This window comes from Danaus plexippus, chromosome 2 (assembly GCF_018135715.1).
Source record: "Danaus plexippus chromosome 2, MEX_DaPlex, whole genome shotgun sequence".
NCBI lineage: Eukaryota > Metazoa > Arthropoda > Insecta > Lepidoptera > Nymphalidae > Danaus > Danaus plexippus.
The window spans coordinates 5,841,425-5,860,238 of NC_083537.1; the positions used below are offsets into that span (position 1 = coordinate 5,841,425).

An 18,814-nucleotide genomic window follows, 5' to 3' on the forward strand; every position below is an offset into this window, starting at 1 on the left:
ATCCAAGTTTAAAAAATAGGAAAATCTGATAAATTAATTTGGCAAATACAACATTTATATAATTTTTTTTTTATAAAATTAATCAAAATTGAAAATATTCACTGCGTAAATAAAATATTCAAGATTTAATTAACAAAATTCCAAAATGAACTATGTATGTATGTTTTAATTTTAACATGTATGTTTTAATTTTAACATTTATCATAACTAATATCAAGTATAGATATGATATTAAAAATAGATATCTATTTTTAATTTTATAATTTCATTTAGTGCAGAAATTGGGATGGAAATGTTACATAAAATAAGTTAAACAACCTTGGATATTTTATATAACTTGTTTAAAAAAACAGTTTATATTTGTTTTTAATAATTTTTAGAATCATAGAATAAAGATATGAATTACACATTAAATTAAGTAAATATTGTTTCCCCTTTACCTTATTACTAAAGTCTGAAATTTTACATTAATAAAACGAGCTTCTTATTTAATTGGAAACTATGGACAACGCCATCTGCTAGGAGTATTGGAAACTATAACTTAACGTTCATATTAACAGTAAGATTTTTACTTTTTTCTGCAGATGTCGCTAAGACAAACTGAAAAAGTTCAATATAAAAAACAATGCTTAAATAATGTAACTTACTTGCTATGATAAATTTAAACTAAACATATATTTTTTTAAAGTTGAAAAAACTTATCTTTTTTGTAGGTAGTAAAATAAAATATTTTTTTATTCCATTATTTGCATAAAATTTTAGCTATAGCAATTTCTTTATTAAAGTAGTTAAATGGTGGGTATTTGGCTCCAGACTTACCATTCTACGTTTCAAGATGTGCAGATGACATTCTTCTTGATTGTGCTCTCTTTGTAAACGACAGAGAAAGCATAATTAAAATTAACTTTATTCTTTAGAGTAGTTCTTTTAAAAATTACTTCGAGGATAAAACCTTATTGGTGACGAATAGTAAACAAAGGAATGGCATTGCTACTGCTTCTTTTGACATTGGTTAAGAAAATGATTTGTAATATTTTTTGTGTTTGTCATAAAAAGAAAGTAAAAAAAATATCCTGGTTTTTTTTTCATATTCTGAATTTATTAAAGATTTTTTAATTAAATAGAAATACTCCATCTAATGTCCACTGCATCAGTGGCGTGAAAAAATGTTTCGAACAATATATGTATATCTGTAAATAGCGCTAGTCTATGTATCAGTGTATGTAGTATATTTCGTCTTGTTTTAATTACTTTTACTTGTTTTAATATATTAACGAGTAAACCTGATGATTTTTGCGTCCATTATGAATGTTAACAGTACTTTTTAAATAAACTTAAAGTATGATAAAAAAAAAAACATTCATAAATCTAGCCCAATTTTTATTTCACAAACAACATGATGTGTTTGCATATTTATTTTAATTTTACTATTTAAATATTCAGGTGTAGTTGACTGTCTAATAAATTTCAATTTAGACCGTTTCAATGTAACAATGACCATTCATATGTTATTATTATCCGACTCTAATAGGCTTGGATGGAATTCATATACAAGTTGAACCCTATGACGCTCATAAAAACTATTCTGTCTGATGTACTAAACTGACTGCAAGTAATTACAATCTGGCTGTTGTAGCGTCAACGTTATTTAGATGTGACGGTTTGAGGAGTATAAGCATTGAAATCATATTATGAGGTATGGCGTGAATACAGGGAGTTTCTCAAATCTCAAAAATGTTAGCAATATTTTTCTTTATACATGAATAATTTCTATCATATCTGATTATTACATCCCTAATGTCTAGTGAATACGAATACTATGAAATGGCGTGTGATACTAAACATTTTAAAAACTGTCTTCGTATTATAATGGGATCGCTAACAAGTGACGTATCGAGGGATTTATACGATCAAGGGATAAAGTGGTGCATCGTAGCAAACATGTCATATCAAACGCTATAACTTTAATTTGGTCGTCTTATAACAAGAAGTAATAATTTGGTAGCCAGTCATTTAACGTGACATTTAATAATGCGCTGTTAATTTTTCATCGTGGAACGTAAATATTTTGACAGACAATTATATTTTTGAAAGTCTGTTAGTAAATTCCTCGATTAGATTAAACAAACAGAGTTTGGTGAAACTGGGTCTAACCTTTTAAAATGTAACCGTGATGAATACATTTTCTAGTCAACTGAATGTGTTATCCGATAGGTTACTTTTAAATTCTTGATTTTATTTAGTAATAAAAATATCTTTAATTTTTTCAAAAACAAATATAGATGTCTGATGTTTAAGTTAATTTAACTTAAAAAAATTACTTAAAATGGGTATTCTATAAGTTTTTTTTAATTTTTAGGGGGTTTGCGTTTTGAACTATATTAGCGTAAAGTTATATTAATGAATATAGATAGAATAATATTTAGATATATATTTAAGAATAAGGAAATCAATGAGGAGACACTTACGTTTGATACGTTAAGAATATGACCACATATATGATTCAGGAAGATTTTATACAGCTAAATAAAAAAAATAAATACAGGTAAATATTGATAGGAATATAAGTAAAGTTTTTGGTGCTTTAAAGTGATTACACAGTACGGTTTTTTGAAATTTAAGAAGAATAATAATCTGACTGTTAATTCCACAATAACTTAATTAATTTTATAAATATAATGCAACCTTTTCTGAATTTCATTATATAACGTTGTTGATTTTCAGCCACATTTTACTTGCGAATACCTTAGCTGTTGTAAATATGTTGTTTAACGTATATGGATGTCTAAGTTTGCGATATATATCGATAAGGCATTAGATAATAAAACACTTTGTAGTTCACATTTATTACATACTTATTATTTTTACTATACTACAAACCTGTTACCTTTATTGGTGACTAAATAGTTATGCATAGCTACAAGCAATTGTATAGTTTAAATTTTGGAATTTAGAGTATTGGTTACAAAATTATTAACCTACTTAAAAAAAATGTTTATATTTTTATTGCTTCTTTTATTTTATTGTTATAAACCTGTTAATAGAATTTAAGATGTTAATAATTAAATCTAATTCATTTATTTGTTTAGATCATTTATTTCTAGATTATTAATTTGTTCAGATTATTTTATTTATCATTTTACAATCAAGCCTGTTATGCAAGAATTATGTATTTGGAGAATTAGGTCTTTCTATACTAAATTAAAATTTAAATGAAAGGTACATAAAGATTTGCTATTAATTATAGTTAATCTTGTTAGTTTGTAATGTATATATTTTTTTCCTGTCCTATCTTTTTACGTTGACTTCAGCAGTAACCAAGGTATTACCAACATAGATTCTAATGTCAACGAGGCTGATCAGGCCGTGCTTTTATGATTTAGTCTTAAAAGTCTTAATTGAAAAAGTCAGTTCTTTATTTGCATTCAATATCTACGTTGCCGAACATAACGTTCTTATTTTTTTCGTTATTATAAACACTACTCCTAACAATTTTGAACAATAAACTACTCAATATTTGTTTCCTTGTAAATTTTCTTCTATTTTTGGGATAGTATAATGACATGTGCATCATATGTTCTCTTCACTTTTATAAATATTTCTTATTAAACGGTTTAGCTTACTATTATTACTTCCAATTTAAATAAAGCAAACGAATTTTTGGAAATTGGCTCATTAATAGAAACCTCCATATCCCTAGTAGTATCTACTCTTTGTAGCAATATTTTAAAAGTGCAATTAAGTTGTGGGTCAGTTTTACTTTATCCACGGTACATAACACAGGATAACAGTGAAATTTTCAGTTGGAGCTCTGCAATATATTTAAAGATGAAGTTCTGATATCCAAAGACTCTGTACTGTCAAACATAGTAGAGGCGGAAGTAAAAAATATATATTTTTAATAATTAAACCTTTGTTTATTTACAGTACTTATTTACGTTAAGTATAGGACACTTTACCCGTTGAGAAATATTTTTATAATCGCGAATTCTAAAGTGCGTTGTACTAATAGAGTTTATTAAGTGGTAGAGCCTAGCTGAGGTCAAGTTACTACGGCTCGAAAATGGGCTGGCTCGCCCGGGAAAGTATCACACTCTCACAGAAGATCAGCTTGAAGTAGCATTTCATTGCTGCGTTCGGTCCGATGAGTGAGAGAGCCGGTTGCCCTTTCCCTGTTAAAACCCTTTCCCACCTTTTCCTGGTATTTCCTTATTCCCACCTCTCCCTTTTCCTCATTAATCAAGGTTGGCAATGCATCCGCAACATCTATATTGCACATGCCCATGGGCGATGGTCACTACTGCCCAACAAGAAGGCCGTTTGCTGGTTTGCCACCTTTGACATAATAATAATAACAATAGAGCTCACGGTTCCTCGGGAAACCAATATCCCCGAAGACGTCGCCATCAAGGTCAACTAGCATTACAAGATCACTAAAGAACTCACTAAGAATAGGTTCGTTGTAAATTTGTACGCGGTAGAAGTAGGAGCGAGAGGTGCAACAGCCAAATCTCTCTACAACCTACTAAATTACTTGGGCCTGTACAGAACTAATATCACTTCATTCATGGAAAGTGCGTCGAAGGCAGCTCTTGTTGGTTTGTTTCAAATTTGGTTACATAGCTTGGACGTGGAGGTGAAAGCGTTTCACGCGCGTTAGATAGGGGCCCCTTTAACCTACAACTGGGTTGCAAGTCCCAGGCACTGTTGAAGCTCCTCCCCCTGCAACGCGATGGACCCTGTACCCGCACGGTGAATCCATGGAATGCTGAGAAGTTGCGTCTCGTTTCGTCTCTTGAAAAAGATTTTAATGTTTGCTCTAGGTATACCTTCAGTGATCAACGGTTTGACGTATTTTTCGATTCCTAGAGTCTGACCTGTCTTTTCGTTATAACTTGTAGTGCTCTTCGATAAGTTTATTAATTAGTTGATCCAAGGTAGGGTAATTGGATAAAAAGAATGTGTTTTCTATAATAATTGTGTGTTTACATTAATAAAAGCGTATTATAGAAGTGTTTGACATAGATAATACTGCAACTGTATTAATTCTAAATTCAGTAAGAAATTGTGTCAGTATTTAAAGATCAAGTACATCTGCGATATACAGGTTAATTCTAGTTTACATAATGAGATCTAAGACTTTCGCGAGTATTATTCTAGTTTATATAAATCTAAACTATAATTCTAGTTTATATAAATCTAAACCAATAATAATTGTGGGTACTGATTATATTAAATTTAAATGGTAAAGTGAATCCATGAATTAAATGTGTTAATGTATTACGAAGGACGGTATCGAAGTTTGGGAGGATTCTGTTAGAATTAACATTTCTGAATAAATGAATCTGATTTAGAAACAATTTTTATATGTAAACCTTCAGATTTATTCGTAGTTACAAAAAATATGCTTTGGATATTCTATGATCGATCATTTTTAGTGCTAAGTTTATCAGATTGTTCGAATTATATCAAAATAAAACATGACATGACATGGTATGATTCTAAAAATGAAAGCACTTATTTTTAAAAGTAACGTTTATTCGCTTAACTTAAATAAATATCTCCTAATAAGTACATACTTTCATGGATTGTAATGATCAAAATGATATGGCTTTATATAATGAAATGTCAAAAAATTACATATTTCATATCAACAATTTTAATTTTATAACAATATACGTTATATGTAGCAGATTTTATATGTTTGTGGAATAGACAATCAATGGAATATATTTTCGAATCAGGATGATCTTATATCAACATATTCTGTTGTATTGTATTGTAATTTTTTAAGTATTGATGATACGGGATATAAATTTTATATTTTTATTTTATAAGTGACTAAATAATCGAGAACTAACGATGTATAAATTTTAATTATATACAAAAAATATTAGACACTTTGGTGGCTAATGTTAAGTGTTTTATTTGTGTTCAATGAAAAATATGAATATTATGAAACTATATATTTATGTTACAAAGATTATGAAATTATTAATGAATATTTTGTTAATTTTTATAAAGATTTGGTTTATATTTTTATGCCTGTAGATAAGTGGTAACTATAAAAATTGTATGCAATCAGGAGATAGTAACAAGGATTTTATACAAAAATTTCAAGTCAGTATTAATCCATAATAGTTTTCAGTCGAAAGTGAAACCAAATTGTCGGTCCTGATCAATGCTTGAGATGAAAGTCAACTGTTACTTATTATTTATTAATAATTTGGTATTTACTTAGTTTATAAGAAACAGTGAGATAGATATTAAGAAGTATTGCAATAATCATTTTTATGAATGAAAATGACTTATTTTATCGTTTAATCTCAATAATATAAGTATGAAAGATGATTTGTGACAAAAACGTTATTAAAAGATAGTAATAATGATGTTTTTTCATTATTTATATTATGCGTAATAGCTTCCTTTATTTCAATTGTTAATTGTTATTTAATAAAATACTAATACTCTTTGGTTAAGGTAGTGAGATATTCTAATGAGACAATAGTTTCGATTGGCCCATACACATAATGGACTTAATAAGATACAGGAACTGGTGTATCTGTGTGTTATAAAACTAAAGTAAGTATCTCTCTCGAGGGAGTGAGATTACATTATTAAGTAAGTATAGTCTCTTGAATGGTTAAAATATAAAATTTTAATCAAACTTATAACTTACTTACTGAGACGTAAAAAATATCATCAGATAAAATTTATGTAAAATGTTTTGATAGATTGTAAATTTTCAGTCATAATATTATTCATAACAAAAATTTGAAAAATCTCAACATTTTCCTCGTGTTAAATAACTCCTTATTTGCTTTACCTTTAATTCTTTACTCCTAATTTATATTAATTGAATATTTGTAATCAAAAACATTTTTTATACAATGCAGGTTTTTTGGATTACTATTTGTGCTTCATTTATTATTTACTGAGTAAATATTGAGTCGGTCTATATAATACACACACACACAACCCTTTTACAGTTTATAACTTGTATAGGCTTCCTTCTGTATTTTTGTGAAAGTCTCTGGATGTTAGAAAGTCTAAATTCCACTCGATTCTCTTCTAAATTTGTTATCTTCTGTAAACAAATTACTTAAAAATTAAGGAGATTTTGTACCAATATTAAAATAATCCATTCAGTTTCTGTTTTTATACAATATAATTTGAGGATAATACCAGAAATTTAAGTAAGTGTTTCAAATATATGATAATTATGAAATGTATAAATAATAAGTAATATAAATAATAAAAAATCTGAAATTCAAAACATTAAGTGACAGTTCATACTTACTGCTTTCATCACGACCTTGGTCACAGTGAAGTAATGTGGGACCTAGGTAGTTTGTCAAGAGGAAACCGATGGGTGTGGTTACAAGGATTGCTTGTACTATCAACCTTATAAGATCCTCGGCGTATACTAATTCTTGGCTGTCAACCGGACTGTCAGACATAATTAGCGCTTCAATTGCTAGGGGACATAATACAGCCTGAAAGGAAACATGTTGCATAGAAGGAAATATTGAGATCGGTTATTGGTACAAAAATATTTGTACAGGTTAGTATATAAATAAACCTAACAAGTTTTATTGATAAATTAATATAAAGTTCAGAAAATATTTCTCCTCATTAATAAGAATTTTCAGCATTATATATATTAAGTGCCGTTTATCGTTCCTTTATAAAAAAGGTTATTTTCTTTTTAAATCGAGGACTGCTTCATAATGATAAACAAAAAAAAAAACGTGGAATACATAAAAGTATTTACGCTCCGAACAGAGATTTCTTGCAAATGAGTAAGAAGCTTTCGAAGTAATAAGGTCGTTACAATATGAGTTGCTTTCATCATTTAAATATTTATTCTGTCTCTTTATTGTGGACATAAATATAAGAGAATCCACTTTCTCGCTATGTTATTGCTAAACATAAAAGTCTTTATCAATTTCAAGTTACGGTTTTTTGAAGCTATTTGAATATATTTATTTTTTATTGTTCAAGGTAGCCATTTTTACATTACTTGTACGTTACATGTGTATAAATAGAGGTCAGTACAAAAGAAAAATACAATATCGTTTTACCTCGACAATGGTCTTAGGAATCCAAGTGCAGCAAACAAAAATCTTCTCCTTGAACTTCAGATTCCAGCAAGTGATGAATGTCACTGTGAGTCTCACGGTAAGACAGGCAAACAAAACACCCAGTCCTATAAGTAACGTTTTTGATATTGAACTGTGCCACTGAAATCAACACATAATAAAATAAAAAAATCTTATTTTTCTAAGCCTTTCAAGAACTCTAAATAGTGAAGTTATTTATTATTTAAAAGGCACAAATTATTAGGATTATGGTATATTTGTGGTTTGTGTCTTTATTTATTAACTTAATGTGTAGGTCAAGTATAATTAAACTGACAATGAAAAAAGTGCCAGTGTAAGCGAAGAGAACGGGCTCACAAAATGACCAAAGGACTCTATAAACGGTGGAAGCTGGATTTTGATTCAATTTCCATTCATCTTTCGCCCAGTACGTGGCAGCGGTAGCATTACATGCCAGTACAGCGACTCCACCTGAAAAAATATTACAAATTAATAAAGTAAATTTCATTTTAGAAGCAACGTCTTATTACAAGGATTTTAAGATATTCAGAGATATGTTATTGTTAAGAAAACATTTTTAAAAACCTACCCATCCTATGGGAGCAAATCAAATAAGACATTTTAAATGTCAAAACGCCATGTTTTGTGATAATTTTAAACGGGTAATATACGTTGAGTGAAACAGAATTTTAAACTTGAATTATAACCTATGAAATATATATTTATTTCTTGCATTCATAAATGGTTGAGTAATATTTATTACCTTCTATGTAATAAAATTGTGCGAAGTATAATGTTAATTGTTACCAACCAGTGCCTCCCCATCCGACTGCTCCGGTAAAAAAGTTGCAGAAAAGTCCTCCAACGAGAACGAATAAAACTCTTAGTTCAGTGACGTAGTAATCCTTTGAATGGGGTACAAATTTCGCTAGGCTCCCCCAAGCCACCCCAAGTGATACTCCCAGGAAAAGAGCTAAAGCTGCCTGAAAGAAAATAAAAATGATCAGTACTTCACATCTTCATATATTCAACCTCCAGTACTGTGAAAAAAATATGAATATATATTTCTGTCCGTAACAATAGAAATCCATTGTTAAAGAAATATATTGCTGACGCGACCATACAATAAAGGCATTGCGATTTACATTGTGTTATATGAAGTCATTGGTAATTGTCTATTATATAGACCGTCCTTTCGTGATTTTAGCTGGCCATTGAGAGTCGAGTATAACACTTAACATGGCTAATGATATATTGAACTGGACAATTCAGTGAAATTGAACTCCAACTCTATTAACGGATTTTTGATCCAAATTGGGAAATTGTTTCTACAAAACATTTAATAAATTACCAACAATATATTTGTTAATTATCTATTTTAATGATGTTTAACATTTTTTTCTCTACAGATGAAAAACTATACACTTACTTTTAAAATACGATAACTGTAGTCCGTTTCATAAAACATAAAGCTAAAAATGACACCAAAGATCCCGACACTGAGCGCAGTGTCCAGACCACCCGCCGTGCAAATTAGTTGCGGCCAGTTGACTGTTCCACTTGCATTCTTCGCATGCTTCAGTACAGATGGCATCACCACAGGGCACGACACGGATGCGTAAACAGATCCCAATAGAAAACCTGCAGAAATGTAGTAGTGAATACTACCAAACCGTTTTTTCCGCGTTCAAATGTCGACGTGAAAAATTTGAAAAGTTCCAAACTAACAACGGGAAGGGAATTCTGAATGGCAGCAGTTTCCTTTACTCTAAATTCTTTGACAAATTGATTTTGTATGTTACAAAGCCCTATCTGGTTCAAGTACGTTAGAAAATTTAACAATTCTTGGATATGTATGGAATTATAATTTAGTGTAATGAATCTAAATACTTATTGAAGGATAATAATTTTATTTATAAAATTTTAACACTTCTGGATGCGTTTTGTTATTCAATAATAGAAACCGCTTAAAAGCCTTGTTTAATTATTTTTATTTTGTTAAAAATATAATTCATTTTATAGTAAGAATTTCTAGCAGATATGATTTATGAATTAAAAATGGTGATAATGTCAGTGTTTGTGTAGATGACAAGTATCTGCACTAAAAGTGTAAATTTTTTAAGAAACGCGTAGACATAAAAGTCAAGATTTCGTAATATTACACTTATATAATAATTACAAAAACTCAGCTCAACACCTTACCCAAAACCATTTCACTGTGGATGGTGTAAAGCAAAAGTATGTCACGCATTGAAATGTATTCAGCTCTCTTGCAATGCGATTTCTATGACAGAATTTATTGAATTGCATTACATCACGTCCTATCGGATTCTATTGAATTGCATCGTGACAAATTTTATTTTTATTATGTGGTATAAACCTGCGATTTAAATTCGTGTTTTTAAAATACTATTTTAATTCATTTGAATTTTAAATCGCAGAGAGCGCTCAGTAAATTTATGTAATGGCCGCAGGAGCTTATCGCACTGTTGCATGAACAATGTGCGTAGTGTTTCGTTAAATCAGTGGGGATATTATTCTCATAAGGACATAATGAATGAACCGCTATTTATTATAAAGTTATCCTAAATTTTAATGTGCTTGAGACTTAACCAATAAAACATTATTTATAGCATCTCCATTACAAAATATTTTATACATAAGTTTGTATTTTAAATTCTAAATTAACTTGAGACACGCCTGTTTCTAAAACTAAGAGTCAATAGCTATCTTTTACAAATTAAAGAGTTATTTCTTCAAACGAACGCGGGATAAATGCCTTCAAATGAAACTTCGACTTTAAATGGCAAAAGGGCTCACAGCTCTTTGCTTTGAAGTTTGAAGTAAATCAATGGCCTCAAAATTAATATCTAAAATATTACAAAGTTAAGAAAATTACTCCACCATTTATAAGTGCCGAAGTTAGATATCTTAAATGTGGTCCACATTGAAATATCGAATTGAGATATATATAAATTAGTTCATAAAATAAAATGTTGGTTAATATGGAGCGTTTGAACAAGTAAATATTGTTCTTCACAAGAAATCAAATTTGTATCAATCCCTATTATTCGAAGTGCATCAAGACGTAGTATGAAAATGGTAACTGTAAGGAGTTTTATTCAAAATTTCATTCGGTGTAATTAGAATATAATCAAATATGATTATGCAAGAAACATGCATAATAAGTGCCTAAAGGTTAAAAATAAATACGTATATGAAGAAATATTAAAAGTTACTTTATTTATATTACGTGTTATTAAAACAAAAAAGCAAAAACTACATATAACACACATGTAAGGTGATAGACGATTCAAAACGCAAGTATATTCGAATAAATTAGAAGACACATTCATGGAAAACTATGTATCAACCCCCGGCTTCGCACGGGCTCTTTACATTAAATAAAAAATAGCCTATTTAATTTTGAGAATCATTAAACTTATATTATGATAACTTTCAAATGGTACGCTCGATTTAAATGATTTAAAAAGCAATTTACAGAAACTGATGTAGGCTTGAAAATGAAGTTAATTTGTTTTGATAAGACTTAATACCGTATTTATGTAAAAAGCTTTCCAATAAACGCTTTAGGAATGTCAATTTTTAAAAGTTGTAAAATGGATATAGTACATATGCCACTGCGGACTCTTCTGTAGACCTATATAAGATACACAATTCCACCATATATTATTTTGTTATATCACAAAGACTTTAGGCAGCGTTTTCTTTAAAAGCTCTCAGACGGGTCATGTTTGACATCTTCAACAAAAAGCGTTAATGTACACACAAGTAAATACAAAAACTTAACAAATTATATACTAAAACCATCCTCGAGAATTACGCTATCGAGTGGTGATAACTGTTTGATTGCGCCGATTACGCAGTAGTTTTTCCGTTTATCACGAACAGACAGACGCGGCGAGGGACTAATATGTATATAGATATGGATTGATTGATGATTGATGAGTAAAGGTAAAGGTAAAGGTAACTACACAGTTTGTGATTATAGATTAGTCCTTAATATTTACAAAGTGCTTTTAACTTTAGAGCTAGAAGCCTTTGGAGTAAATGTGCCTTAGGGGTACAGTTTCATTCACACGCACAAATACACCCATATAGGTAAAACAAACACACACACACTCATAAGCCTACCCGTACTGCACTCATATATAGTATATATAGTGAAACATTCATGCAACGGGATCAAATTCACACGCAGATACTAGAGATAGTGTTATTGAATAAATGGATAGTTTAAAATAGAAATTGAGTGTTTGAAATAAATAATATTACTTGCACATATTATACTAATAATAGAATATTATTATATACTGATGGTCTACTTAACGCAGTTAGCATAGAAGTCTTTGATTAGATCATACAGAAGACATATTTATTTTAAAACAAATAATCCTTATATAAAACTTCCATAAATGTCCGCTTGATTGTCGCTCATTAGCATTTTCAGAAACCGGGAAAATTATTGAATGAATAGTATTTTAATATCAAAGCAAATTTACTTCATAGAAGTTGGAATCCGGACATAAAAATTCATTTTAATAGGTTAATATCAATCTTAGCTATATTTGAAAATAACATGACATTTAAAAAGTTTCATAAGGTAAAAAATACACAGAATAAATTGGATCACCCTTCCCGAATCTGAATATTTTGTCACAATGCCAGGTATAGTGAATACATATTTTCGCAACCCAATCTATCTCAGACTTCATGTCTTTGTATCTGCATTTCTATTCAGTGTCGACCAAGGCTTTTTATATATAAAAATAAAGAAGGGTCTAGTAATCGAATAAAACATATTTTACTAGGAAAAAATATACATTTTCTATTTAAAAAAATATCCATAAAACGACCAGTGTAAAGAAGGAGAAAAATCTAACTAAATATTTATTTTACTAATCTTTTTCTTCATTTATTTTATTTTTATTCATTTATAGGTTCACATTTTACAATGTACTATGACTAAAAGCCTAAAATTATATGTTTTTAATGTTTAAATTGTGTAAATATTCCTTAATATAAGATATACGCATTACTTTTAGCGTTGTTCGAATTCTTTTTTTCTAGATGTATAGGAATAAATCGCAAGAAGGAATGGATGAGTGTTTAAATGTATAAAGAAAATAAGTATAACTCTTAACGGAATATAATTACTCTATATAAACACCCTGCGCAACCCTCTGAAGAAAAGAGAAAGCATATATATAAGGAATAAAAAAAGTTATTTAGATTGTAGAGTTGAAGGTAATTTTAATTTAAATATAAGTTTTATCAATTGAAGTTTAAATAGATATGAATTATTTATTACAAATAAGAATATTTTAATAAATTGTATTAAAAATTTTAATTAAGTTATATGAAGACAGATAAAACGTCGTCGTACGTGTAAACAAAAATATGTACTAAGAATTTTTTTCCGAAACATTCAGAAACACCTTTTTAAAAATTAACAAAAACAGAGAGAAATAATTAAACTGACATAGAAGATCTCTACTATTTTGTTAATTGGATTAAATATTGAATAAAATTACAAATAAATTGGGAATTTTTAAACAAAATGGGTTAATGAAAAACTATCGTTTGTCACAAAAGGAATCAAATATAGTAATGGACGCCCGTTTGTTAGTACTTTATGGGTTCTTTTATTTTTAACTTCATTACTTTTTGTTACTTACACATATAAAAATTTTAAGTATATGCCGACACTCTAAAGCGGGGACAGGAAATACCTATGCCTAAAATGCAGCGAATGTAACTAGTTTAAGTAGACCGCAGGAAGTAAAATGTAATCTATCTTGTTTATTTATGTATTTCTGTCAAAAAAGGGTCCGTTAAAGTTAAACACTGCGTACCACGAGGGTATGATTAAAACTTGTTGAGAATCTAACTCAATGATGGGATTCATGATGAAAACCAAACCAAATAAAATAATAACATCTCATCTTTCTTAGACTCGGATTTTGGTACGGTCCACGAGAACGACCCCGTATAAAAAATTAAAATTATTTAAGGCAAGATAGTTTGTAATAAATAAAAAATACGATATGACAGAAATGTTATAATATCACCTACGTAAAGTGATTAATCTTAAAAGTGATATGTACTTTGAATTCTATAAAATATTAAAAGATTTGTTTGCCAGCTTCATCAAACAAATTTGAAAAGAGGTTGTATTAGAGTATTTACCTTTTATGTAGGTTAAATTAAAATAGCATTGAATGTTCTAAAATAAGATTGTGTAACTGAAGTATATATTATATACATAATGTTACGTTAAAAATTTAAAATATGAGTATAATATATAAGTTAAACATTTTAAAATATGAAATATTCCAAGGATTTATCATATACATTTTTGAGCATTATTTTTATGAGACATAGTATGGGGGTATAACGGGTATAGTGTGATATGAGAGCTAATTTGTATTTTATAACGACTGTTTTTATTTAAAATAAAGTAAATGAAGAGATACTTCTTTGATGTCGTCTCATCGAACGTGTATGTGTAAATAACTTTTGAACTTCTCGTAATGTTTGATCTAAGAGTTCATTTCACGACACTGTCAAGGTGCATAAAAAGTTATCAATTGTATTAGGGTACCTTCCGTTGAATGATATTTGATCAAAAACGACAAATGTTCCACTATTGCACCATATAAGTAGATATATATATATGTATATACTTTCATGTTGAAACTAATAAACCGAAAATTAATATCGAGGTGTTAAAACATATAATTAGAACCAGTTAGGTTTTGTTTATATTTTATTTCATTTTATATGTTTAAAAAATTCTTATTTATGTAGAGTTATTTGTTTAAGTCAATCCGATATAAACTTTATCGTGTACACGCATAATCACGAGGTTTTATCATACATTTCAATATATTTATATATTTTAATTTAAAACATTTAAATTTAAAAACATCTCGTTATTAATGTTATATCATCTTATTGAGACGATCGACATGTTGGGTATATTGTTATATCAATCTAAACATTGAGAGCTTTAAGGACAAAAAAATATTTGTTCAGCTAAAAATAGACTAGGTCACGATGTTGTATAGCTTTTATAAGATTCATAAACAATACCAATGATGTTCGGTAAATTATAAATTATTTATTCTTAATATGAATACAAATTAAATATACATACCCCAAATCCAAGGAAACCCGAGTAGATAATGAGTGCTTATTGCTACAAAAGCTACTTCTATACTCCAAGGCAAGGCTCCTAATGTAGCAATTTGCCTCCAGTTTTGTCTCATATAGTTAACATCCCATCCTAGAGATCCTTTGCCAAGAATAATGACAGGGTATATTTTCCTGGAGCACAATTAGAGTTCATGTTTGACATTGTTAAACTAGAGAAGACAAATTATATTGAAGGATACAGTCAATTGTATTTCTAAGGTTTGAATCTATGAATATTTCAAAAAGTGTCTTGGTTTATATATTTTATACAAAACATGATTGTTAGAACAGAATATTTGTCAGAAGTCTTTATTTCAAACAAAATATTTACACAAAAAAGAGTATCTACCTCAAAAATGAATCTATATAAACAAAACGTCGCATGTCAACAAAGTCAAGATGACGGGCGATGATGCCCGTTAGCAGAGCAGCTAATATTGGTGGCAAAGTAGTAAACTGTTGTAGAATTTGGCCGGTAGCCCACGCGATCACGCCAAGGCTCGCCAGTCTGAACGAATCTCCTCTTAAACCCCAAGTATCACCCCAAACCCAGAATAATATACCCCATGTCAAGCCCCCTGTTAAAAAAAATATGTTGATAATCACCTAATGAGACAATATAGTTGTCATACCTTATAATTATTTTTAATTAATAGGGTTGTGTACTTGAATTAAAAAATTGAAAAAATATTATGGAATAAATTTTATTAAAAACATAGAATGAATAAAGGATTTGCTGTATGTAATAAATATGATAGTGTTTATTCCTATTTCGATGCGATAAGAACTTTTTGTAAATACAAATATTTTGACTAAATTAGATTAATATTATAGTTATATCCATCTTATTTTTTTATTTAATTCTTTAAAATGAAAGAATTTTGACTCTTTGACATAATTTAAGACTACTTTAATAATTTTTTTTTAAATTGCTAATAACAACTTCTAAGAAAAGTCGAAAGAATTCTATATTTTTTTACCTATACCAATAACTTGTTTTTATTTTTATTCAAAACTGACTTACCTAATATAACTAAAGTAATATAGTGCATTAATGTACATATTTTTTTAGAATACCACAAATCATTTTTAATTAAATTCATCCTTTATCGACAGTTAAAAGGGACTATGATGACTTCACAGTTTTTTAGTTCATTAATGATATACAATTACTATTCACAAAAAACTCTTATAAGCTTCCTTGCATTATACCATCCTCGTCCTCTACACACGCGATACTGAGTAATAATCCATCGTCTTCGTTCAAGAGTTTCACTAATTATAATAGAACAAAGTAAAGTCATTACATCCTTTGGAGTATGAGAAGCATAATTGCTTTTATATCTTTAAATAGTACTCATATTATTATTACTCTTATTAGTAGGTACTAGTTCAAATTTTTGAATTTCAATTGTGACATATCTGAACTTCTCTTCCACAATCGTGTGTTTATGTTTATTTTAAACATCTTAGAATATATTTATTAAAATGACCTAGCGCTACGTAAATATGTATCAATTTCCAGCAATACAAAGGTCAGAATATTTCTGTCACAAGATTGTAGCCTACACTACACTGCCTTGATTCCTTGTTAAACTTGATTTATTTATTACACATGTATAAACATTAAATTGGTCATCTATTTGTCTTGTACCTAATGCAATACTTGATTTTTCTATCCATGTTAGAAAATTTATCGTAAACATGAAACTTTAAATAATAAAATGAAATTTTATTGTCTAGTTCGGTTACAAATACAATTTAACATAAAATATTGTCATATCGTTTCATGCATTATCTTTTACTAGTTAATTTATTTTGTATTTACAAATTAAAATCCATATTTTCACAGCATTAAGTGAAGAAATCTTTCATTATTTCAGCAGATAATTAGCTTGTCAAGTATCAAGGATTACAATCTACTTCATTTCTTCTTATCGCGTAAAAGATAAATCATTTTTATTATTTGTTGTTAATATTCAGGAATTTATTTCGATATAGTTTCTTAATTCAAAATACTTTTAACATTACTATTAACATATACACAAATTGATACATATAATTTAAAATATTGTTAAATTTATAAAAAAATATTAAGCCATATCCACTTCGGATTTTATACTGTGCATTAAAACACTAATTAGAGTCTTTGATCCTCCTTCAAGGCAAATTTGAGTAATGGCTGTAAAAATATGTCTTAAAGATGTTTTTAAAACATTAAAATAAAATTGACATTTAATAGGAATTTCATAAATTACAATGTAATTATTATTATTTTTTAAACTGAGTATCATAAAAACAATATAGGTTTTTAATGGTAGGTGAAATGGTTAAAATGGCGAGAAAGAGTTGTGTAGTAGTCATACTACTAAAAAATAAAATGCCGCTTTTAAGGTTGCATGCAACCTTCAATTTATATTTATTTATTTTAATAATTAAAACATAATTTAAGTGAGAAAAGAATTATATATAATATCATATTTTACAGGACTATTTTGTGACAATATGTTTTGTTCTTTGATTTTATCATTTTATTTACCAATATTGCAGTAAGTAGGGCCAGCAAAAAAATAAAATTTACATCATCAACACACCACTTCGTATTCAATATTTTTCCCCCTATTCTTTTGCAAGATATTGATGTTTACCTTAGCTCTATGTTATGTTTTAATCTAAGCTTGTTTTACGAGACCCAAATCTAGAGGTTACATCAATCTAGAAAACTGTTCTGCCACCAAGGTTAAACCTTCAAGGTGTCTTTATGGAGTAGGAGATTTAATAAGAATTCAGTGTTAAGAACGTTTCAAAATACATACATAAAAAGTACAAAACAAAATATCAAAAATCTTTTCTCTTACAATTTAGGTCTGTGTACAGGGCTGTACTCAGTTATAAACTCACAAATTTCAGCTAAACATCTTTATTGAGACAGTTTAACTCGTATTTATAATATACAGATGTCATGGTGATAACATAGAAGTCAATAATAATTATTGACCTTTCTAGGATTTTTTATGTTTGGTGTTCTATCAGCATTTAAAGAAATATACATCGGTGGAGAGTCTAACTAATCTGATATTAGGATTAACTAATTTTATTATATCGACCGCATAACGTTTTGTTGGATATTCAAAAGTCTTTAGGTTATTATGAGACCATTTACTAGTACTACTTAAGTCAGCGGATAAATACTGGAATTGTTTTCTTATGAACGAAATTAAGCTTCCCATTAGTAGTTCTATTAGTCTGCAAGGACGGTCACAAAAAGTATGGTACAGAGAATTAAATATTTAATTGCCAGACTTTTATTTGAACGGAAAGAAATTTTGTAATCCTGCAACCATAAGTGTGGACGGCAGAAAACTCATTTTATGTACCATACATATTTCAGGAAATTCCTTTTAACGTTAAAAAGAGTACAAGGGTCCTTGAGTTAGACGGAGCGAACGACATTGAATTAGGGAATCATTTGGTGACAAGGGAAAAATCAGCCT

The 18,814-nt window shown here is 28.7% G+C and overlaps 1 protein-coding gene across 1 annotated transcript; it reads right to left on the minus strand.

Moving 5' to 3' along the window:
• Positions 1-5,517: 5,517 nt before the first annotated feature.
• LOC116779604 (sodium/hydrogen exchanger 9B1-like) lies at positions 5,518-17,013 on the minus strand. Its single transcript, XM_032673977.2, has 9 exons — positions 16,345-17,013; positions 15,670-15,898; positions 15,283-15,452; positions 9,532-9,743; positions 8,914-9,085; positions 8,419-8,573; positions 8,085-8,243; positions 7,301-7,496; positions 5,518-7,087 (listed from the first exon to the last, which is right to left on the minus strand). The coding sequence occupies exons 1-9, from the start codon at positions 16,421-16,423 to the stop codon at positions 7,050-7,052; spliced, it is 1,410 nt and encodes a 469-aa protein (XP_032529868.2). The 5' UTR covers positions 16,424-17,013; the 3' UTR covers positions 5,518-7,049.
• Between the last annotated feature and the right edge of the window lie 1,801 nt (positions 17,014-18,814).